Here is a 24,455-nt window from a genome sequence, read left to right as displayed (position 1 = left end):
AAAGCACAATCAATCTCCCTTTGCTTCCCCCAAAAAGGGGACCCTTCCCAAAGGGGCCTCCCTCTCCCAGGAGCTTCCCCCGAGACCCCCCCTTGGACAGAAAGCAGAGTTAGTTAGAGAAGAAAGTTGTTAACTTAGCTGCCAAGGTCAGTACCTGTTATCTTCAGCCAGAAGAGAAGAAGAAGAAAACAGCAGCCAGACAGCCCAGCAACTGCCCCCACTGCAGAACGCAGAATGTGCAGAATGCCTGCTTTGTTTTGGGTAATAGTTCTTAAACATTTCTATCTATCCAATGGAAGTGTTTAGAACAATCGTTATTTTGCTTTCTTACACCCAATAGTGACTTATTTACACTATTTCACTTTCTCTGTTCTGAACTTTGCAAGGAAAAATTAAAAAGACAGTTTCAAACCATCACAGCATGTCTGAAAGAGGCAGTAGACCACTGTTACTGCTACAGCTTTGCTGCTGAAAACTCAGTGTGCTGTGGGTAAACATCCCCTGAGGCACTGATATCTGATGTCAGAAGCTGTACTGAGCCACTGCATTTGTGTTTTATTGCATGTGTCAATACTGGTCAGGGGAGATAAAGCCAGACTGTCAGTCCTGATACTATTGGGTTGTACAATCAGTCCATATCCTAATAATGTGCATTTTCTAGTTTCATTGCAGTTTACTTAATTGCAAGGTTATTAACAAAGGCTAGATAACCTGTGATTCATTTTTTTGCCTTACTGTACTTATGTTCTTGGCAATTTAAGGAATAAAATCTTCTTATCCTTCATTTATGGGTCTTCATTAATTAATAACCTTGTATTCTTCTCTGGGGAAAAGTTGTAAACATAACACTAGAGAACGTAGGTATATTGATGTGCATACTTGATTTAGAGAATAATCTTCTGAGGAGTGGCTGAGGGAACTCAGGTTGTTTAGTCTGGAGAGGAGGAGGCTAAGGGGAGACCTTCAACTCCCTGAAAGGAGGTTGGAGTGAGGTGGGGGTTTGGTCTCTTCTCCCTTGTACCAGGTGACAGAGTGAGAAGAAATGGCCTCAAGTTGCACCATGGGAAGTTTAGGTTGGATATTAGGAAGCATTTCTTTACTGAAAGGGTTCTGAGGCATTGGAACAGGATGTCCAGGGAGATGGTGGAGTAAGCATCCCTGGCACTGTTCAAGAAACACCTGGACATGGCAGTTTGGGATGTGGTTTATTGGCCATGGTGGTCTTAGGTTGATGGTTGGACTTGATGACCTTGGAGGTCTTTTACAACTGAAACGATTCTGATTCTATGATCAACTTCTGGTTTAGATCTTCTATTACAAGTTCTTGAAAGATAAAAATATTTATCTAGTAAAATTTATAGTTGGGAGTTGCTTATTGTAGCTGAAGCAGTTTAGTCCCCTTTAAGGAAGAAAACTGTACCTGCAGATGCCATACAGTATAACTGAAACAGTTTGTGGTAGAACCAGAGGTTTGTGAAACACAAGAAATTTAGTCAGCTCAGAATGCAGCACCTGCTGTGCTTCTCTATTCATAATGAACATTATTGTTTGCATGTTGCACTGGTGCATTATGCAGTCAGGTTTTAATGGAGTGTAAGAATCTCATAACTGACTGAACTAATGTTGTGTGTCTGTCTGCTGACTGGTCCAGAGGAAATAAGCACAGGCTCTTGCAGTTAGCCAGATGAATCTTGCTGAGTGTCAGTATAGATTCTGGCATTTTGTAAGTGAAAGATCAAGCACTACTATGAGAGTGGAAGCAAAAGGGCCTGATGAGTTACAGATTCAGTCTGCTGCACATTAAAAGAGGAAAAGGGAACTTTCATTATGAATGCTAGTAGTCCTCACAAATACAGTTTTATTTTTGCCTCTTATATTGTTTTCTTCCTTTCATGTATTTTAAAATATTATCTGTTTTAACACTTGTTTCGGTTGACTGCATGTTATTCTGATAGTGTTTGTATGGGAGATACGGGGACACTTCAGAAATGTATTTAACCCACAGTTCTGTGTGTTGAACCCAGCTGGTTGATTAGGCTGCATTCATAGTCATTCATTGATCAGTATCATGCCCTTCTGTCATCAGTGTATTGTGTGCTGTGTTGCTGTTTTCTTAGATGTGCATTTTCTATTTCATTCCTTCTTCACAGTGTTACAAAAGTTCATCCAGTCTCCTGCTGCACAAAAGAAAGTGCTGTGGAAATCTCCACCAATGTGTTCATTGAATCCAACATTTACTTAGTTAAATTGCATTTCAGACTCAAAAAGGATCTCTGGAGAAAGGATTTTATCAAGCTATAATTGTAGGAAGGGTTTCTTTTGATTAGAATACAGTCAAAAATTAGTAGACAGCCCAGACCAAGAAGCAAGGTACAGAACTTGCAGTCAGTTATAATCAAAGATGGCTGTACGTGAGTAGTCAGTCAGTTATTCAAAAACACTGAAAGGAAGAGAAAACAAAAGTTACATCTTTGTAGGTCCCTCTCTAAAACGCAGTCTGTTTGCTCAAGAAAAAGAAAGTAAATTTATGTAAGGTGACCTTAAGTTAAAAAGTGTTCTTCGGTCTTGATGAGATTAAGTAGTATTTGCTACAAGCTTCAACTGGACCTATGAAAAGCAAGCTTTTGTGTTCCACTCATGAAATAAAGCATGCAAATGTGAATCACCAAAATAATGATGTCAAATTCACAACAGATTTGAACAGAATGGATTGTGCTTGCTCTGATAAACTCACTTCTTTAACTTAATTCCTAGTTTTTGAAGCTGTTTGACTAGCCTTAAAAAATACTGTTTCTTAGTGCCAATAAGGGCACATTAATAATTGGGAGGTACAATCTTTCATACCCTTTCTTTCAGAAGAAGTTAAAATAGTTAAGAAGCTTTTACATTAAGTTATTAAGGGAGAGATCTGATCAATACTTAAAGGATGGGTGTCAGGAGGATGGGACCAGCCTTTTCTCAGTGCTGCCCAGGACAAGGGGTAACAGGCACAAACTTGAGCAGAAGAAGTTCCATCTAAACACGAGAAGAAACTTTATTTTAAGGGTGACAGAGCCCTGGAACAACCTTTCCAGAGAAGTGGTGAAATCTCCATGACTGGAGAGATTCAAAGCCTGCCTGGACATTTTGTGGTGTGACCTCCTCTAGGTGAACCTGCCTTGGAAGTGGGGTTGGACTCTGATCTCCAGAGGTCCCTTCCAACCCCTACCATGCTGTGATACTGTGATCTGGAATGTAGAGTTAACTGCTTTCTAAGATGAAGAAAGCATTGAAGTTGGTTTTTCAAGCTGTCTGTAGATGTAACCACCACCACTTCATCTGTGTATTTGTGCCAGTTTTCCTTTAAGTGGAAGCACAGACTCCACAGAATGAGCTGACAAATGAGAGTTGCTGTGGCTCAATGTCTTGAGTTCTGTTTTTTTGAGGACTTCAAGGAAACGATTACTTTCAATGCCTTCAGACTTAGATTCTTGCCAGCATAGCATAGTTCATGTCCAATGCCATACCTAACTCAGGAAGGTTTATTAAAAACTGCTGTGTAAATTTGCCAAGTCTTTTCATGTTTTATAGAGGAAAAAAAATAATATATTTTCAACTTTAATATGCGTTTGCTTGTAAAATTTTTATCTTTTTACTGGGGCTAAATTACATTGGAATTTAAGAGCCTTTTGCCTGCTGCTGGAAGGCAGATGATGAAACATTAGCATCTTGTTTGAATTAGCAGAATGTACTTCATCTGCTTGCTGTGAGCAATTGTGCTCAACTTGACACGATTCTTGAAGCTAGGAAGTCAGATAGCAGCGCTTTTATGTTCTATTGCTGAGCTGATGAAGGCAGGAATTGATCCATTGCTTTGTTAAGAAGCTGGTTTTGGTTTATTGTCACATAGATGTTACACCACCTAATCATTAGATGCAGACAATTTATTTGGATTCAGTGTGGCTTATAATGTCTTGTAAAATACATTGAACTGAATGAAAGCTGTGGAAAACTATACAATTATAGTAAATGCCATATGTCAACATGTAACTGGATTACAGTGTTAGTTTGACTACCAGCTACTTGAGATAAACTTTATGATCTTATACCTTTGAACGTAATTTTACAGTACTTGCCTAAGTGGTCACAGTCTTTGATTTTGCCTCATTGTGATTGAAAAGCATCCTTCATAGCTTTGCTAACAGGCTCTTTTCCTGGTGTCTTTGAGAAACACAAGTGCCTTCTCTATCCTCCCTAAGATAGTCTCTTTTACAATATGCCCTTTTAAGTTGTCTCTAGCTGTCATATTTCTTTTCCTATTTCTGTAGAAATAAGGTTTATTACTGATTATGTTAAAGTAGATTGATTTTGTATCCCCCACTGTTCATCAGCTTACATCGTTCTTGGATCAAGAATTTCAGATAGATGACTTTTTGTGCTTGAAGTTCTTAGGTTTAAAAAGACTGCTTCCTTTTTTGTTTCTGTTTTTGCTTCATTTTCTTTTCTTCAAGACTTCTACTTTTTTCTGCATCAGCAGAACCTTTCTGACCTTGCCTTACCATTCTTTTCTTTCTGCTGCAGGAGGGAATGGGTGAGTAAAGTTACTCTGGCTGAGTAAAGTGATATGCAACAGGCAGGTGTTAGCTAGGGAAAGCAGTTACTGTGTCCACTTTGCTTGTACTGCTCCTATAGAAATAACAGGCCATGCTAGTTATTCTTCCTTGAGTATTTCTATATGTTTTTAGTATAAATTTAGTGATAATTTCAGCAGCAGAAAATCTGAATTAATAGCAAGATTTTGTGAAAGTGATTTTGCAGGAAAGCAGTATTTCTTTATAGGAACAAAATTACCTTTGCGTTTTTAAGCAAGCTTTTTTGAGCTCTAAATTTCTCAGTCATGTCAAGATTTCAGGTGTCGTTTTTAAAGCTTCATTTTTTGGCAATCATAGAAAATGCCTTTTTGTATTTAGATTTAAAAAATAATAAACTAAGTGTTGGAAAAAAAGTATTTGTAGGGAAGATGACTTTTCCTTGCCAGAGGCCACACAGGTTTTTCTGTTGGGATCTTTTTACGAGGTCCCTGATCCACTGCAAGTTGATACAGGCTGCATTGTACAGCTTTAACTGTCCAGGCATTGGAGATAACACATTTCCAATTTAGTTTTGTGCTGTGTAATGACAATATCAAGTTTTCTGTTCAGTTGAGATAGCACACTTGCTTTTTCAGAGGTCATACAAACCCTTTTCTTTCCAAAGACTGCTAAAGAAACTATCACAGAATCACAGAATTGTCAGGGTTTGAAGGGTCCTCAAGGATCATCTAGTTCCAACCCCTGCTGCCACGGGCAGGGACACTTTCCACTAGATAGGAGGTTCCAGAACCACATCCACCTTGACCTTAGAAACATCCAGGGATAGGGCTTCCACCGCCTCCCCACCTGTGGTTTCTTGAAGAAAAGAGGAGAGAAGCTCAAGTGGATAAGTAACTGTTTGTGATCTAGTAAAGAAAGGGTAGAAATACACGTTGTTTTCCCAGTGTAAGCAGCTCACTTAGCAGAGTCTCTTAGGTCTACTAAATACAGACATACATGATCTGGAAAGCACATTAGCAAAGTGTCGGTATCACCCCAAATGGAATTTGTTGTAGATCAATATGAAATGTTGGGAATTTCATGATTTTTTTTCTTTTTATATATCTGTGTACCAAGGGGTTCAGAGCTAGGTGGTGCCTACCAAAAATTGAGAAGTTCAAGTTATAATTTTGAAATTTCATCTTAGTGGTCAATACCAGTCAAGAAAAGGAAATACAAGCCTTGGAATTCTTAGGAAGGGAATAGAGACAAAACAGAAAATGCTTGTACTGTCATTGCCCTTGTGCCATCTGTTTTTGTGACCTCTCTGCTTCAGAGAATCCTTTTGCTGCAAGGCATGGTCAACTGAGATGGTGGTTTGGGGACATACCACTAGATGCTGGTGTTGCTTTGAGAACTCCTCTTTGAAAGGCAGGATTCCAGGTTTAGTAGATTTCAGTCTTAATTCAATCATTCCCATGCTTTTGTATTCTTACCACAAGATTTCACTGAAAAGAAAGATTTTAAAGTTGCGTGAGTTTAACAGGGATAAGTTCAATGCCTGTGGATTTTCTGTGTTGTTATGATTAGAATAGAATAAGAAATTACATGATTTTAATTATTATGCATCAATAAGTTATATAACCAGCTTTCCAGGAAAGGTAGGATTGAAGTTCATTACAGTTCATTACAGTTGCATTCATTTCAGCTGTAGGGGACTAGACCACATGCCTTATGAGGAGAAGCTGAGGGACCTGGGGCTTTTTGGTCTGGAAAAGAGAAGACTTAGAGAGGATTTAATAAATGTTTATAAATATCTGTGGGCTGGGTGTCAGGAGGGAGGGGACAGGCTCTGCTCACTTGCTCCCTGTGATAGGACAAGGAGCAATGGATGTAAGCTGCAGCACAGGAGGTTCCACCCCAACACAAGGGGGAAATTCCTTACTGTAAGGGTCGCAGAGCACTGGAACAGGCACCCCAGAGAGGTTGTAGAGTCTCCTGCTCTGGAGGCTTTCAAGGCTTGTCTGGATGCATTCCTGTGTGACCTGAGCTAGATTGTATGGTCCTGCTCTGGCAGGGGGGTTGGACTCGATGATTTCTTTGTGTCCCTTCCAACCCCTGACATCTTCTGATCCTGTGATCCTGTGATTGCAACAAAGCCTACCAGCTTCTAAAGTAGATCTTGTTAATTCTTCATGTTCATTTTATGTTATAGTAAACAGATATGTTAAAACCTCTGAACTTAAACTCCCTTTATTTTAGTTAAAATATCTTGTCCGCATTTGGATGAGGCATTTTTTTTCCTTTCTTACTCATTTTTAATCAGTTTTCTTGATATGATAAACATCACATTCACGCTTTAGAAGGTTTTACCTGTTCTTATTTTGGCTGAGTCTAGCACAGCTCACTTTGTAATATCAGCTCAATAGATTATCTAAGTATGGTACTTCAGCAGCCCCCACTTCAGCTAATCCTTTTTCAAAAGACAGAGGTAATGAATGAAAATGGGAGTCTGTGGTACGTTGTCCTACATTTTAATGGGCATTTCTGTGCTTATTTGGACCTTTAATGTGACAGTATCATCTAACTGGGGCTCTGAATCAATATGAATTGCTTATAATTAAAAAGGCATTGATTGATGGAGAAAAGTGCATGTTAATGCAAAAACATATTTTCATCAGAGAATGAATCAACTCTGTTTACTGTTTTACAAATGTATTTACTCTATTTAGTCCTTTCTTTCTCTATGGTGTATGAAACTTGGGCATGAGCTTTTCTTAAAGGTAGAGGTGCAAAGTCCTATAGAACAGAGATATTTTTTTTGATTGTGCATCCCATCAGTTAACATTTTTAGCATAATCCCCAATATATGTTTGTTTGTTTATTTATGTATTTATTTATTTCCAGCTTGCATGTGCTGCTGAAGCTCTAGTATTTTATTCCTGAACCCTAATAGATTGTCTTGTACACACCCATGGGTTTGTGCACCCCTTTTTGCAGACTCATCAAATTTGCTTTCACTGGCTGAGTGCTGTCTTCAGTAGTTAGAAAGAAAAAACAGCAATACACATTCTCCTGGTTATTTCTAATAGATTATGTTTGCAACCCTTTATGGTAAGATACACATCTTCTTTTAGGAGGTGCTTGAGATGTGTATAGCTAAAGCAGGTTTGAGCACAAGCAAGCAAACCTGCTTTCCTTGGGGAATATAAGGGAAACTAAGGAGGAAGAGATTCAGGAACTGCCACAAGTTGCAGTCTGCTGGTTTTTATATCTGGATGGTAGTGTGAGTCAAGCCTGGAGGCATTGTCATTTCAACTGAAATCTGGCTTGTTCCAGCTCTTAAAAGAGGCCCCAAGAATGTTTCTGTTAATCTAGTTAAGGTGTAACTTGTTGCCAAATGGAAATTTGGAAAGCCTGCCTGCCTTCAAGACATGGAGACTCCTATCGTAGAATCATAGAATTGTTATGGTTGGAAGGGACCTCAAGGTTCATCTATTTCCAACCCCCCTGCCATGGGCAGGGACACCTCTATCACTCTAGTGTGTTGCTGCAGATGGTTATACTACAGGGGTTATGTTTGTTTCCCGGTTCGTTTGTTTGACTTCTTCCTCTTCTTGAATCTGGTGCTCTTACTCATTTCCTCTCCAAATGAAACACTTCCAGTCTTTTAGTTTCTCCATATATGGAAGTCTCTTCCATGCCTCCAGTGTTTTTTTGCATCTGTCAGTTCTCTGTCATTGTACAGCTTTTTAGGTTGTTCTTGCAGAAACTGAACAAAGAAGGTCAAGTGAGGAACAGTAGTGTAACCATTTCCCAGTTTTAATTTCCATCCCTTTTATTTTTGTGTATAGCTGAAATCCTGAGGAAACTTATTAAATCAATAGAATGCTTTCATTTTTCAGTAGAGCAGTCATATACATTAAACATTTTGCTTATCTTTTTGATCTTCAGATCTACCTGGCCAGGCACTGGAGGTGTTTCCATGATGAGTCATTCCTGAGTTGTTGCAATCTATTAAAAAAAATTAACCACAGTTGAGAGCAATCATTCATTTATTTCTTCTAGGTTATGTCATCATGGGCACTTCATGTGCAAAACTCTCCATTACTTAACATCGTTAAGCTAAGCATTGTTCCTTCTTCTCTTTTCTAGTCTTCTCTTTAATGTACAGAGGTACCTCAGTGAGTTTAGCATATGATTGTATTTTTAATTCCATTTTACTTACAAATTTAGCCATCAACATTTATTCACCATATAACAAACCATTCTCTTAAACTCTTATGAAAGACACTGAAAGGAATTAGTAAGTTTTACAAGTGCTACTACTTCTTTTTGAGCAGTGTAATTCTGACAGTCACCATGTAATCTATTACCTTGATTTTTTTTCAGAAGCCTTGGAAAGGAACTGTGAAGAACTTACAAAATGAAGTTAGTGGAAATAAAGATGTAAAAGACTTGCAGCGTTTATTATATAATATTAATTTAGGTCAGTCTGAGCATGGAAAAGGAACAAGAAGCTTTATTTTTAATTTGGACCTGCTCCTTATTGCCAGTAGTCAGAGAGGATTTTGAACACTGCATGAATAGCTCTAGTAAACTTGTGAAGTATTTAATTTTGTTTTCCTATGTTAAATCAATACCTCTTCAGTGTAATTTTATGATTAACAAGGCCTGAATCTGTGAACTGAGGTATTGCTGTTTTTTTCCACTTAGGTGAAAAATACATGAATTCATAAAGAAAGAATTCTGTGCTGGGATTTCAAATCAACATAAAACCTACCTTGTTGTGTAGTCTGTAGATTTGAAACTGTGAAATCATTCTCAAATGAGTAGAAGTACATTAAAATTGAACTTTAAATATTCAGAATGTAGAGATGAATCATGCATGTTGACTCATAAATGTTACTCTCTATGAAAACTCTTGTTAAAAGTCTGAGCTAGCACTAGACAGATGATGTCATGCTTTATTATCTCCTACAGTTTATGGCTTTAATCTCACTTTATGGATGAGACAATATAACCACAGCCTGTAGTGGATCTGGATACTGGAGTTTATTTAAGAACCAAAGAGATCAAAGTTTTTATCTTATTTTTATGCCTTCTACGTCAGCTCATTTGCTTCCTTCCAAGCCTTACATTTACTAGCTCCTCAGTGCCTCTCCCAGTAAGGAGGTAGCTGCTGGCCAGGGAAGGCTGGGCACAAATCATGTTCGTTTGTGCCATGCCACTGCTCGCAGCTACCAGTTTTTGGTGTCATCAACCAAAATACATGAACATTCCCTGGCCTCCATCTCCCTGATCTCTGGGATCTTCCCTCACTTCCAGCATGTTACCTCTAAGCAGAACGTTCACCTTTGGCTTTCCAGGCCCAGTTCTTTCTGAGATGACTGCTGCTTTTTTGAGGACCTTTATTTTCCACCTCCAATTCTTTTTAGGCCCCCAACTTCATGGTGTTACCAATCTAAAGAGTCCCTGTGCAGTCAGCCTCGTAGTTGGTGGTTCAGTTTCCTCTCTCTGTCACTGGAGGATTGAGAGCATGCTGCTTTTGTCTATTTTTCAGAGCTGCAAGATACCCCTAATCACATGGTTGGTGGTTTCTAATGCTATGAGAAGCACGGATGCTAGAGCACAGCTCCCATTATGTGAAGCTCTGTTGCTTTGCTAATTGTTCACAGCCTTTTTGAGCTTGACCTCAAAACGGTCAGTGATCATTTACCTCTTTCTGAAAGCAGAACCTTGCCTCCATGAGTTGCAATGGCTTCTTGTTCTCATTCCAGCTGTGCTGAATGATAGATCTGCTCCTGAGCCCAGGACAAGGAGCACTAGCCATTAACAGCCAGGTCATTAACAGATTTGATGAAACATTCTTGTCAAAACTGTTGTAGTTGTCAATGTCTGTGTTTTGGTGATATTAGGAATGCTTAAATAGATGATGACAAGTTAGTCTGGGAGTTAACAGTGCAACAGTATCAAATTAAGTGCATAATATTGCAAGCTTTTCTGCAGGATATTGTTGTAGGCATATTTGGAGCCCCTTCTCTTTTTTTTTTTAGCGCAGAGTTTTACGTCAGCCAGAAAGTTGCTTTCACAGCATCCATGTCCTGACAAAGCAAAATGATAGCTAAGGGAGAGTAGGTTTAGAGTGGATCTTAGGAAGAAATTCTTCAGTAGGAGGGTGGTATGACTTTGGAATAGGCTGCCCAGGGAAATTGTGGGGCCTCCTCTCTGGGGGTCTTTAAGGTCAGGTTGGATGAGGCCTTGAGCAGCTGAGTTGAGAGACATCCCTGCCCATGGTGGGGCGATTGGAGTAGGTGATCTCTAAGGTCCCTTCCAACCTAAGCCATTCTATGGTTCTATGATCTTCAATACAAAATAAGTGAAGAAGTTAATGTACTTTTGTTCTGTTTGCACAAGTGAAGAATAAATACATACTTTTGTATTTAAAATAACATCAACATGTATTCGAAAGTTAGAGTGCTTGAGCCTTTCAGTGTATTCTTTGATTCAGCTGGAATTGCAGAAAAAGATCTTACTGTATTCACAGAAAAGATGGTTGAGTTTAGGTCATACACAAAGTAAAATCACAAGAATTCCATTTATCGTCTAAAATGAGGAGAGCATTGCCATTACAGACTGAACTTTGCCTTAGCAGTGAACTTGATTGCTATGTTAAAAAAAAAGTAGAAAAATAACAAACTTGGAAAAGTATCCTTATGTGGTTGGAAGCCCTTGAGGCTGAAAGAAATGCTTGGCCTAACATTGTTAAATAAACATTAAACGATCTTGTTTCAGATTTGGGATGTTCTCACATGTCAGAGTGTTTCATGAAGTACCAATTTTATGAGTTAAGTAAGGTTTTTAACATGGCTTATTATGAAAACTAGAAACAGAGTAACTCTGGGAAAAGAAAATGAAATTCTGATGTAAAAAAAACCCTGTTAAGTGATTTGGATTATTTGAACAAAAAATTAAAAAAAAAGAAGGTTGACAGTATTGGAGACACAGTATCCTACATGGTGATATTCCAAATGCCTATGTTAAAAGATCCCTAGACTACTTGAGATGAGAAACATATTGTTTCTGTGGGCATTATTGGAAAAGCTTTTCCTAAGAGTACGAGTTTTGTGCACATAAGGAACTGAGCCCAGGTCATAGGCCTTAATATTAGCATGCCTTGCCAGCACTCCAGTTAAAAACCTTTCTTTGATCGGTATGCAGATTTTTGGTTCTCTTAACATTAATGCACAAGGAACAAGCTAGAGGCTTAAGGTTATTTGGATCTTTTAGGAATTTATTTGAACTGAACCATTTAAAGAATAGTTTGTTTTTTTCTCTTGCAGTTGCAAATCAGGAATGTATTTCTGTTGAGAAATCAAGCACTTCTATTAACTGGCTACATACTTTATTCATTCATATTGATAGCTGTGAAGAGTAGCCATACACTTAAATCACCTGTTTAAATGACAGTCTGAATGAGATCAAATGTTTGCATGCATGCTTCATGTTTCATCTTCGACGAATACTATTTTGCACAAGACTCTCTGATATGTGTTCAGCATATTTAATAAGAAAAAAGAAAAGATTTCATAAAAATAGTGTGGTACTGGCTGCATCTATGTATTAAATAGTTCTGAAAACACTTTATTTGGATGAGAAGCTGGACATGAGCTATCATTGTGCACTTGCAACCTAGAAGGCCAATGGCATCCTGGGCTGCATCAAAAGAAATGTGGCCAGCAGATCAAGAGAGGTGATTCTGACACTTGGCTCTGCTCTGGTGAGACCTCATCTGGCCTTAGAACCTACAACATAGGAAGGACATAGGCCTGATGGAATGGGTGCAGAGGAGGGCCATAAAAACAATTAGGAGGCTGGAACATGTCTTCTATGAGGACAGGCTGAGGGAGCTGGGGTTTTTCAGCCTTGAGAAGAGAAGGCTCCAGGGAAACCTAATATCAGCCTTCCAGTACCTGACGGGGGCCTACAAGAAGACTGGGGAAGGGCTGTTTACGAAGGCCTGTAGTGATAGGATGAGGGGCAATGGTTTGAAATTAGAGAAGAGTAGATGTAGATTGGATGTTAGGAACAAGTTCTTTATCATGAGGGTGGTGGAACACAGGAACAGGTTGCCCAGGGAGGTTGTTGAGTCCCCATCGCCGAAGATATTCGAAGTCAGGCTCAATAAGGCTCTGAGCAGCCGCATCTAGTGAAGGATATCCCTTTGCACTGCAGGGTGGCTGGACTAGGTGACCTTTGGAGGTGCCTTTCAACCCAAACCATTCTATTATTCTATTTTATGGTTTACACTAGTGCCTTTAACTAACCCCTATAGCTTTTTTGCAACTGTTGCAATTGTTGCAGGCTCACATCCTTTTGAAAGGGTTGGCACATCAGGAAATCTACAAGTCTTTCAGACTGCTCTGCAAGGTTTTTGTCTTTATTGATAATCATCAATAGAGTGGCATATAAATACATGTTTTCTTTTTTTAAATTCTACAACATATTTTCAACTTGAGTGATCAGTTCACTGATACCAACATAGGCTGCTGAATCAGATACATCAAATGGTCAGCTAAAAAGGCCATTTCTTGATGAATTTTCCTTTACTTGTCTAAAAACCGCTGATGTTTCTTTGCTGGGATATGTTCCATTTATATTATTTATATTTATATTACCATCAAGTAGTATATTTATATGTAAATATTTATGTTGCCATTTGTAATACCATCAAGAATCAAGGTTGTAAAAGAGTATTTTGAAAAGAATGTAACATTTGATTGGACTCTGTTGATTCCTGGTAAATGTTTGGCATGATCTTATCCACCAGTGTTTGGCTGGAAACATAGATCAGTTATTGCTGGAGGTTTGCAAAAGCATCTTTATTCTTTTTTTCCCCAGTGGTCACTGTAGTATGAAGGTCTATCATTGATCCTTTTATCCTCAAAATGTTGTACTACAACCAGTACAACTTTCATCGTCCTAGTGACCAAAAGGCCTTTTGCTTTGTTTGTGTTGAAGTACCACCTAAATGAAAGCATATTTCTGTTAGTGGCTGTATCAATTTTTTGAACGTTCTTCTCGTTACAGCTTCTGCTACATTTGAGGACTTTCAGATCCGGCCCCATGCTCTCTTTGTTCATTCATATCGCGCGCCAGCCTTTTGTGACCATTGTGGAGAAATGCTGTGGGGGCTGGTGCGTCAGGGACTGAAGTGCGAAGGTAAGCCGCAGTGAGATGTGGTGTTTCAGTCTTCTTAGGAAGAGGCTCGTCCATGCCACTTAGACATGGATGCTGCTCTGATGCTGCTTTTAAAATTGGTTAGACATCAGAAAAAAATTGCAGTGAGTAGACACAGTAAGAGCTATGGAGAGCGATGAGACCGGTGAGGGGGCTGGAGGGAAAGTAATGTGAGAAAAGGCTGAGGGAGCTGGGGGTGTTCAGCCTGGAGAAGAGGAGACTTAGAGGGGACCTTATCACTCTTTACTTAAAATGAAGTTGTAGTCATGTGGAGGTCAGGCTCTTCTCCCAGGCAACTTGTGACAGGACGAGAGGGTATGGTATGAAGCTGCACCCGGGGAGGTTTAGGTTAGATATTAGGAAGCACTTCCTCATGGAAAGGCTGATTAGGCACTGGGATGGACTGCCCAGGGAGGTGGTGGAGTCACCATCACTGGAGGTCTTTAAGAAAATCTTGGATGTGGCACTTGGTGGCATGGTTCAGCTGATGTTGCGGTGTTAGGTCATAGGCTGGATTTGATGATCTCAGAGATCTTTTCCAGCCTCAATAATTCTGTGATTCTGTGATTAAAGAACTAATTCTTTTGACTGCCTTGAGGCCTCCTAGATACGCACCTGAAGTGCAAAACTATTGGTCTATATGTATTTTTAAGGAAGGGATTTGTGTCTTACACTCCTGAGCCTGTATCATTCAATGTAAAATTAATTGGGGTGGTTTAACTGAAATTACTGTCAGTCCATGTGATCTTATATTAGCTATATTTTCTCATTTTGCCACAACTGTTTAACTCCTGGCAGACTCTATCCAATGGACTAAAAGACTATTTGCAATGAAAGGTTTCCTTACCTCACTAATACTAATCACAGACATTTCCTCTATTTCAACACCACAGATTTTTGAAAAATCAAAGTAAAACCACTTAATTCTAGATACAACTGTTCAAGAGCTTATAACATTATGTCTCTCAAAATTGGTAGTATAGAGGAGCTAAGCCAACAGAGTAAAGAAAATATAATCAATAGTAAGGGTGGTGGGTTTGAATGCATTTTTGAAGAAGGAAAAAAATAATTAAAAAGTTAGTTCTTTGCTTTTACAATTCATAAACCATAATCAGATGGTTTGAATTTTCTCTTTTCAGGATGTGGTCTAAATTACCATAAAAGATGTGCATTTAAAATCCCTAACAACTGCAGTGGTGTACGGAAGAGGCGCCTGTCAAATGTGTCCCTAACAGGACTCAGCACCGTTCGGACAGTTTCTGCAGAACCCTCACCCAGCGTGCCAGATGAAGCCCTCCTGGTATGAGATTCTCTAGCTATGGTAACCATGGGTGTTGCTGATAAGAAACAATGACATTTAATGCTATAGTATCTAGTTTTGCCTGTTAGAGACTACAGAGAATGATATGCAAATTACAAAACCTTGCTGTGAGAAAAGACACCTTGACATAAAGGGTAGGTCATCAGTTTGAAGTATGTGGGCTGAAAGTATGTGTCACTTCAGATACTCCAGGAGCCTCCTCCCTTCATCAATAATGAGACAACTTTGAAGGTCTAAAATGGCCACACATGAGTAGTTGCGTCTTGGAGACTGTCTTCTTTGGAACTGGAAGTTGGATTGTGTCTGTATCAAACCACTACATCCATTGATTTATGATACAGGAAAGATTTGCCTCAGGACAACACTGACACAAAAACCATGATATCAAACTGAGTGTCTGTCAAAGCCAAGGCTATGAATAATTAGTTGAAACCTCTGTATTTATCATATTTCTAAGTCTTCAGAAGCATGTAGGAGAACTCTCCCTTATTTCCTTAAACAGATGGTTATGGTGAATGTACGTATATGTGTCTAGGTAGATGTACAGTATACAGTATAGTTGCATATGCATTAACATAGTCATTTTCCATCATAAAAATAACTCTTTGGAGAACAAAATGTGTGCTGGAGCACATCAGAATTATCTTTAGCATATTTTTTCCTTTTGACACTTATGGTCATAATACACTTGAACAGTTCACCGTGTGTAAATGAATCCACTCCTACATGAAAGTTTTGAAAACTTTAAGGTTTGAAAGAGAGGAAAGGATTTATAAGTACACACAACAATTAACATGTTTTCCTCTCAATTAGAGTATTAAACTTATTAAACTTGACATACTAAAAGGACATTATTGCAAATGATGTAGACCTGGTATTATATGCAGTACCATCGATGAACTGTAATTATGTACTTATGCTACTGATTATCATTAGCCTAAAAGCTACTTGGAAATTAAGGTTAACATTATGAATCTGTATTTTTAATTGAAAAGCTGCATAAATGAGTAAGGTGCTTAAGTTCTGTAAGAACTGCAGTGACAAGTCTTTGTAGATTATTCATAATTCTCAGTAGGTTGTTTCAGAATGGTGACTTACCCAGACTAAGAAAATTTTGAGGAAGGCTGGCCTTAGTTCTGAAAGGTTTCTGGAATTTTAGTTAAAAAAATGCTACGAGTGTCCTGGTATACTCCTTATAAATATTTATTGCACTCTCTAGTTATAAGGTAGAGAAAACAACATCAACTAGAAAACATTTTTAATTATATGGTTCTGTTTGCTGATACATTCTTACATGAAATACCTGTTTTGCAAAGCTACATTTTTTTAAATTATTGAAAACATTAAAATTGCTAATGAAGAAAACTTTTATATGTACTGCAGGCTCTACTTCTCTAAGAACTTTTAGTCACCAGTGTTCCCATGCTGATGATTCAGAACATCACACATGCGTACACACACGTGCGTGCACAAAAGAAATATGTTTACAGTAGATACAGGGATGGGCATTAGCCTAGAGAACAGAAATAGCTTTCCAATTTCACCTTTATTCCAGGAAGTCATGGTATCATTTACCATATTTACCAAGTGCTGTCACCTATGGCTTCAATGGCTTTTGTTTTGCTTTGGGTTTTTTGCACTGAATGTGTTTCACTTTTATTCTTTTTCTTTTCAAGTGTGCATAAGCTGTCAGTTCTCCTGTATCAGCTCTGTCCTTTGGACTCCATTCTTCTGCATTACTTGTGAGATAAGTTTTATGGCAGTTCATACTGTGGTACCAATCAAAGCATGCACTTTGGAATGTGTTTAATTTTTCTGCATCATCCTTGTTCACAAAATCATGTCATTTGTTATTGGTAGTGATGTGGCACTTGAATCACTGGTAACAAAATGTAACCTCTGTTTGGGACCACAGAATTCAATTCAAGTAGGACTAAAAGGCTGGGTTTACCCCCATTTTCTGGAGAGTCAGAGCAGGTGAGAGAGAAAGGAGTTTCTGGAGATCTTTCATAAATGGAATTACTAACTGTTGTCATTTCAGACTATGAAACAGAAAGAAGCAAACTTTAACTGACAATATTAAATTTTAACTTCTAAGTCAGGCTTCTGAAAAAATGCCACTGATGAATTCAAGAAGTTATGCCATAACTGATGGAATTGTGGCATTTGAAAAGTCTTTGAGACAGGATAATGTAGAATCCAGCAAAAGATACCTTAATTATCCTTTCTTAGAGAACTTCCACACACAGACACAGTGTCAGTTTGGCTATAAATGTTTTCATTAGCCAATAAAGCATTTCATTTGAGCTGAAAATGGACTGGGGACTATATCTGAGTAGACCTTTAAAAATTACTTTCAAAGAATGAAATCTGGCCAATACCCTCTTTTATTTTTTTTAATTCTTTAAGTAATGTAAAACTCATCAAGAGAAATGCTAAACAGTAGAACTAGAAGGATGCTCTGTAACTCACATTTTTACCTATGATATCTCAAATGCAATTCTTGTGCATTCTGTTCTATAATATACAATGAAGGTATAAAATAATCTCACAGTCATGCTTGATTCTAAAGTAACATTATTTTCTGTCTTTTTCTCCCCCATATTTCTTTGTTCTGTTTTTTCTTCTTTCCAACTTTACTCTCTCAGTCTCCTGTCAGCCCTGGCTATGAGGTATGTACTGGCTTTACTCTACTCCCTATCACCCTGTCAGGAACATCATCTTTTTTGGTTGTCAGTGTCAATGTGACCTGGATGGGCTGGAGAGCTGGGTGCAGGCAAACCTCATGAAGTTTAATAAGGACAAGTGCAAGGTCCTACATCTGGGGAGGAATAACAACAGGCAGCAGGACAGGTTAGAGGCTGCCCTGCTGGAAAGCAGCTCCACACAGAAAGACCTTGGAGTGCTGGTGGACAGCAAGTTCTCCATGGAACAACAATGTGCTCTGGTGGCCAAGAGAGCCAATGGGATCCTGGGATGCATCAAGAAAGGTGTGTCCAGCAGGGCTAGGGAAGTTCTTCTACCTCTCTACTCTGCCCTGCTGAGACCACACCTGGAATACTGTGTCCAGTTTGGGGCTCCCCAGTTCAGGAGAGACAGAGACCTGCTAGAGAGAATCCAAGGGAGAGTCATGAGGATGCTTAGGGGACTTGAGCATCTCTGCTATGAAGAGAGACTGAGAGCCCTGGGGCTGTTTAGTCTGGAGAAGAGAAGACTGAGAGGGGATCTGATCAATGTGTATAAATATCTGAGGGATAGGTGTCAAGTGGAGGGGGCCAGGCTCTGTTTGGTGGTTCACAGTGATAAGACAAGGAACAATGGGTTCAAACTTGAACATGGAAGATTTCAGCTCAACATGAGGAGAAACTTCTTTCCAGTGAGGGTGACAGAGCACTGGAACAGGCTGCCCAGGGGGTTGTGGAGTCTCCTTCTCTGGAGACTTTCAAAACCCACCTGGATGCATTCCTGTGCAGACTACCCTAAGTGATGCTGCTCTGGCAGTGGGGTTGGACCTGATGATTTCTTGAGGTCCCTTCCAGCCTTTGATATACTGTGAGACTGTGAGGAAAAACAAAATTGTGTTTCTTTAGTAACAATAAAATATGCTAACCATCTATTTTTTTACTTTAAAATACATTTATATGACATAATAGAATTTTCTTTCTATGTTTTTATATAAGTTTGCATTATTTTGGTAAGTTTTGGTCATTCTCCTGCAAGCAGTGAACACTGCTATGTTAAAGTAATTTTATAGACACACTGCAAGTGATTTTTCAGAAAAAGTCTCACTGAGCTTTGCATTTAAAATAAGAACTCTGTGTCTCACAGGGCACAGGTAAGTGGAATAGTACAGAGTTATTTGCATATTATCTTTGCTTTTTGATGAAGAATCGGGAATTTTTTACTAAATCAATTGAAATGTAAATAATTTTAGTTAAAAAGACCATTTGCGTATCACTGACTGAATACAAAGCACCAGGTGTTGCCTGGCTCTGTGGATTTGTTACAAGCAGAGCTGGCTTGAGGCTTTTCAGCTATATATAGAAAAGTGATTTTGCAAAACTAGGTCAATAGAGTCTCTGGGAGGGAATCATCTTGAGGTATAGGTGGCCATTTTCTCTTTCTCCTCTTGGTGCTCGGCTCTTACTATACTAAGGAGTCCTTGTTTCCAGTGACTCAAGTATTTCCACTGGATGAAGCCTTCCTTTTCCACACTCAGACAGGAGATGCATCTTGCTTTCCCAGCTGCCTCCCCAGTTCACTGAACAGGGAAAATGGAGCCCTTGAGGGAAGGGTTAAAGAAAAGCTAGGGTGTTGCAGCTGAGAGCATCTTCCTGCCTTAAGCCAGTTGCAATTAGTAGGAACCCATTTTCTGATGGCTAGAGTTCATGAGACTGAACAACCTTAGCATCAGAAAGAGTATTTCCTCTGGAAGAAAGACACTCAATTTAACAGTGAATTAATGCCACCCATAGCTGTGTTCTACTCTGTCATGCCCAAGATACCCTTCCATGCTCCAGTGGCACACGCTGCACGTTCCTCTCTGTCCTATGGGAACTTATTTTCAGTGGCTTCATTTGTTTAATAAACACCCCTATGCTGTGCTGATATTTTTGGAGGTTCCAACACTAGATGTTATTTAAAAATAATAAAAATGTAAAGTACAGGAGATGAACTAAACCAATCCTAAGAAATGTTTACATTGACTTAGTGCCAGATCCACCAGGTGAATCTAGGGTCATGCACTGAATAGAAAGGAGAATCGAGTACTCAGTGAATCTGACACTGAGAGTTAAATATTTAAACAGGAATTTATAATAATCCCACTGCCTCTTAGGTGTATATATATATAATGGAAAAAAGCTGGAAGTGGGTGGATTCGGTCTGGATGTAAGGAAGAAGTTCTTCACCATGAGAGTGGTGAGAGCCTGGAATGCGTTGCCCAGGGAGGTGGTTGAGGCTCCATCCCTGGAGGTGTTTGCAGCCAGGCTGGATGAGGCTCTGGCCAGCCTGATGTAGTGTGAGGTGTCCCTGCCCATGGCAGGGGGGTTGGAACTGGATGATCCTTGTGGTCCCTTCCAACCCTGACTGATTCTATGATTCTATATAATTTTTTTAACATTTTTTTGTTTAGGTTTCATGCTTTTGAACAATTATTTCAAATACTGCAACATATTAAGAGTAAAAAACAACTCAGAAAAAATATTTAAAATGCAGATCCCCTTGTTCTAAAAGGACTGGAACACCTCTGCTATGAGGATAGGCTCAGGGAGCTGGGGTTGTTCAGCCTAGAGAAGAGAAGACTCCAGGGTGACTTTGTAGCTGCCTTCCAATACCTGAAGGGATCCTACAGGAAGGCTGGAGAGGGACTTTTCATAAGGGTGTGTAGCAATAGGACAAGGGGGAATGGGTTTAAGGTGAGAGAGAGTAGGTTTAGACTGGAACTTTTTCTGTATGAGGGTGGTGAAACTCTGGAACAGATTGCCCAGGAAGGTTGTGGATACCTCCTCCTTCCTGGGGGTATTCAAGGGCAGGTTAGATGAGGCCTTGAGCATCTGAGTCTAGTTGAGAGGCGTCCTTGCCCATGGCTGGGAGGTTGGAGTAGATGATCTTTAAGGCGCTTTCCAACCTAAGCCATTCTAAGATTCTGTGATATTCAAAGTCTAACTGAATCCTGAATTACAACATTATAGGGTACAGAAAGTAAAGTTGGAGTGGTTTGGCTTGCCTTACACACTGTCGTAAAATAGTAGTAGACCCTGTACCCTGTACTAGCTGCCATGCACTAAATACTGTGGGGATGAATTGCATGTGACTAATTCAAACCACATTAGAACATGTCTGACTTAATTTGTCCCAATATCATTGTTTCAGGAGTGCTTTACAGCAAGATGAGATCGAAAAGATGATCAAATTAAAAGTTGCATATTTAGGAAAGCATTAAGTGTTCAATCAGTTGTGAACCTAACATTTTCCAAATATCTAGGAAGATAGGTACAAGAGAAAATGGTAAACAGAGTAAGATGTACCTGTTCTGAAATCTCATGTGCCATGTCTGCTGATGTTTTTGAATACAACTTGTTTGTGATCCCTTAGAGAGGTTTTCTGGGTATTTGATTCTTCAGCTTGGAAGAGGAGAGAGATTCAGGTTGTTCTTGTGCTTAGGTAATTGCCACCTACTCTTAAATCCTCTATTTTGTTTTTAGGAAAGACATACAATAATAGTTGTCAGCTTGTAATCCTTCATGTAAGTCACCATGGCTGAAACTGAAGGCTTGTTAGATGCTCTGTGACTGAACAGTAGGAATTCTGTAGGAGTGTATGGTACATCTAAGTAAATGTATACTCAGAACTAAGTTCTTGTTGTTCCTAAGTACTAACACAAGGGTTTGCACAGATTGAAAGTACAAAAGATTGGCAAACACTGCAGCATGCACTTTACCATAGCATCTCAGAAACACGGTTTGTGTCAGCACTAGGGCTTGTGAAGTGGTACAGGATCCCAAAGTGTGATTTGTATTTTGAGAAAGAGAAGCAAGCAGCACATCCTTTTATCTACACTTACCTGGCCTAAACACACTCATTGGTGCTTTCCTTTCTCATACAGGAGCTTGTTTTCCTGTGTTGGTAATATCCTACTGCCCCCAGACTTCCTCTCTTCAGACAAACCTCTCCAGGCTGGTTTGTCTAGACCTCCTCTGTCCAATGCCAAAACCTTTTCTAAACCAGTGGCTGTGCTTAAGCCCAAAGACCTATTGGTTATCCCTGATTCAGTGAGGATGCTTTGGAGTCAGTGTCAACAGGACGCATTTATACAGGCATTGGGGGAAAAAAAACCAACAACAAAGGCAATACTCATGCATGCAAAGATTCCCTGAAGGGGTTTGTCTTGACTTACAACTTGTCTATGAGATCTTTGTACCAAGGTATGTACCTTTTATTTTCTGTCTTATTAGTTCTATGCGATAGGCACAACCAAGCTGCTGAGTCTGGCCCATGATGTGGGTATTCTAGTAATGCAAGAGACGTAGATGAAAATGAATTATTACTTTACATTGTTAAAATGATGAAGCACATAATAGAAGATCAAGCCAAACCTAGTATTTTTGAAGGAACTTGTGTCTGTAAGATGCAGCAAAAAAACTTTGTGCTGTATAAGCTGTACTATGCCTGCTGGCACTAGCAAATCATTGTCAACAAAGGGCTTTTGTTTTGGGAAATCCTTGACTCTGAGAAGTCACACAATGACTGCTGAAACCCAGTAATCTTCTCTTACTACTTTACAAAATAAGGTAGGTTACAGACAGAGCATTCAAGCCAGTGTCTGCTGGTATTGATGTCTGAGTGGAGGAGCAGGCTACATAATAATTTACATCTGTAGATAGTTTAATATTAACAGCTTGTACTGAAGTAATTTCTTTGATGTGTTTACACATGTGACACTGAAGTGTTTTTCAGTCCATAGCTGTCTAACTATGGTGCTTGTAAGATTAAATCATGCACTTGACTTAAAGAGAAGAGTGCCAGAAGCCTCAAAAGACAACACAGTTGATTGCAGTCTAAGTGTGGTATTTCAGTGTATTTAACTGAAGATTTGTTTCCTTGAATTCACGTAATTTCAGTCACATAGTTTAATTTGTAGAAGTAAGTCAACATTTGCATTGCATTAAAAATACAGTAGTTCCTGTGGTTACAGAGATATCTAGCACCTCATTTGACAGTAGCTTCCTGTGAAGAAGTTGTACATGAACATATGAAGGCTTTATCCTCTGCCTCCAGTATAGGAAGGAAACACATGTTTCAACAAGTATGCTTCAGCACTGAAAATGAAGCTTCATGTGGACAGTTAGTGCTGTTTGGTCTTTTTTAAACTCATAGCACTTTTCCTCAGTTGTCCAAATAATTTATAGTAACTAGCTCCTACTAGTTTCTTTTGTTAAGGCAAGCATTTCAAAATTAGAGGAATACCTTTGTGGTTGCTGGTTGAATATCACAGAATGGCAGAACGGTAAGGGTTGGAAGGAATCACTGGGGATCATCTAGTCCAACCCTGCCTGCTAAAACAGGTTTGCTTAGAGCACCTTGCACAGGAACACATCCAGAGGAGACTCTACAACCTCTCTGGGCAGCCTGTTCCAGTCACTCCCAAAATAAATAAAAGAATTCTTTATGTCTAGATGGAACATCCTGTGTGCTAGTTTGTACCTGTTGCCCCTTGTTCTGTCACTGGGTGCCACTGAAAAGACACTGGCACCATCCTCTTGGTACTCTCCCTTTAGATACTGATAAGATCCCCTCTCAATCTTCTCTTCTCCAGGTTAAACAGCCTCAGGTCTCCCAGCCTTTTACAAAATCATAGAAACACAATGATAGAGGTTGCAAGAGACCTCTGGGGATCTAGTCCAACCCCCCTGCTAAAGCAGATTCACAGAAGAGAATAGGATGTGTAATGTGTTTTATTCTGAGTGAAGGTTACTAAGTTAAATGTTTCTGCAAGCATCATTTAAAGAAAGATGATGAAATGTCAAAATTTAAGTATTTTTATTCTGTCTCCTTGAACATGAAGCTCTTCAGTACAGTTTTGTCAGAATCCCTGGGATGATTTTTTAGTGGGACTCTTGAAACCTCTTAAAAGAAGTCAGGCAGACAGCAGTCTGGTTTATGTTTTAGGTTAGCCTGTGCAGCTGGGTTGCAGGGCTGATCCTTGCTTTTGTTCCCAAGAGGCCAACTCTGCATCCAGGCAGTCAGCTTTCTTGCTTCCCATCAGTCCTTTTAGTCCCTAAAGTTTCTTTGATTTCTGTGCCTGAGAGGGATATATGTGGTGCTAGAAGATAGTCGAGCTCACTGAAGTAAGAACAGCTGTATCCACTGACAGGCAATCAGTATTTATTTCCATTTCTTTACTGTGTTTTGCACTGGATATAGACAAGGTAATGACAGGAGAGATCTACTGATGTGTGAGGTACCTTTGGGGTAACAGTATTATGGAGAACTATCTCCTTCTTGCAGTGACAGGGAATGGTCAAGGACTTTCTGCTTCTTGCTAGTGTAGACAAATTACAGTATCACAGTATCATTAGAGGTTAGAAGAGACCTCAAGAGATCATCAGGTCCAACCCCCCTGCCAGAGGAGGATCACTTAGGGTAGTCTGCACAGGAATGCATCCAGGTGGGTTTTTAAATCTCCAGAGGAGACTCCACAACCCCCCTGGGCAGCCTGTTCCAGGGCTCTGATTTGTTGCATCCTTGAATAGCTTTTTAAAAAGCTATAAATAAACCACAAGTAGCTTCACTGTATTCCAAAACTTGGAAGTAATTGAACAAGGAGGAGCAGTGCATCTACT

At 39.4% G+C, this 24,455-nt stretch overlaps 1 protein-coding gene across 2 annotated transcripts in view; it reads left to right on the top strand.

Annotated features, from left to right (window-relative positions):
• The window catches only part of PRKD1 (protein kinase D1), a 65,882-nt gene that overhangs the window by 6,084 nt on the left and 35,343 nt on the right, over nucleotides 1-24,455 (top strand). The window contains exons 2-4 of one of the 2 annotated variants that reach the window (XM_054380683.1): nucleotides 13,641-13,772; nucleotides 14,930-15,090; nucleotides 17,760-17,783. In XM_054380683.1, coding sequence (XP_054236658.1) covers nucleotides 13,641-13,772; nucleotides 14,930-15,090; nucleotides 17,760-17,783 — 317 coding nt within the window. The remainder of the gene's footprint in view (nucleotides 1-13,640; nucleotides 13,773-14,929; nucleotides 15,091-17,759; nucleotides 17,784-24,455) is intronic. The other variant, XM_054380682.1, reaches the window with a different exon arrangement.

This window comes from Indicator indicator, chromosome 4 (assembly GCF_027791375.1).
Source record: "Indicator indicator isolate 239-I01 chromosome 4, UM_Iind_1.1, whole genome shotgun sequence".
Classification (NCBI taxonomy): domain Eukaryota; kingdom Metazoa; phylum Chordata; class Aves; order Piciformes; family Indicatoridae; genus Indicator; species Indicator indicator.
This window is presented reverse-complemented; position numbering and strand designations above follow the sequence as displayed.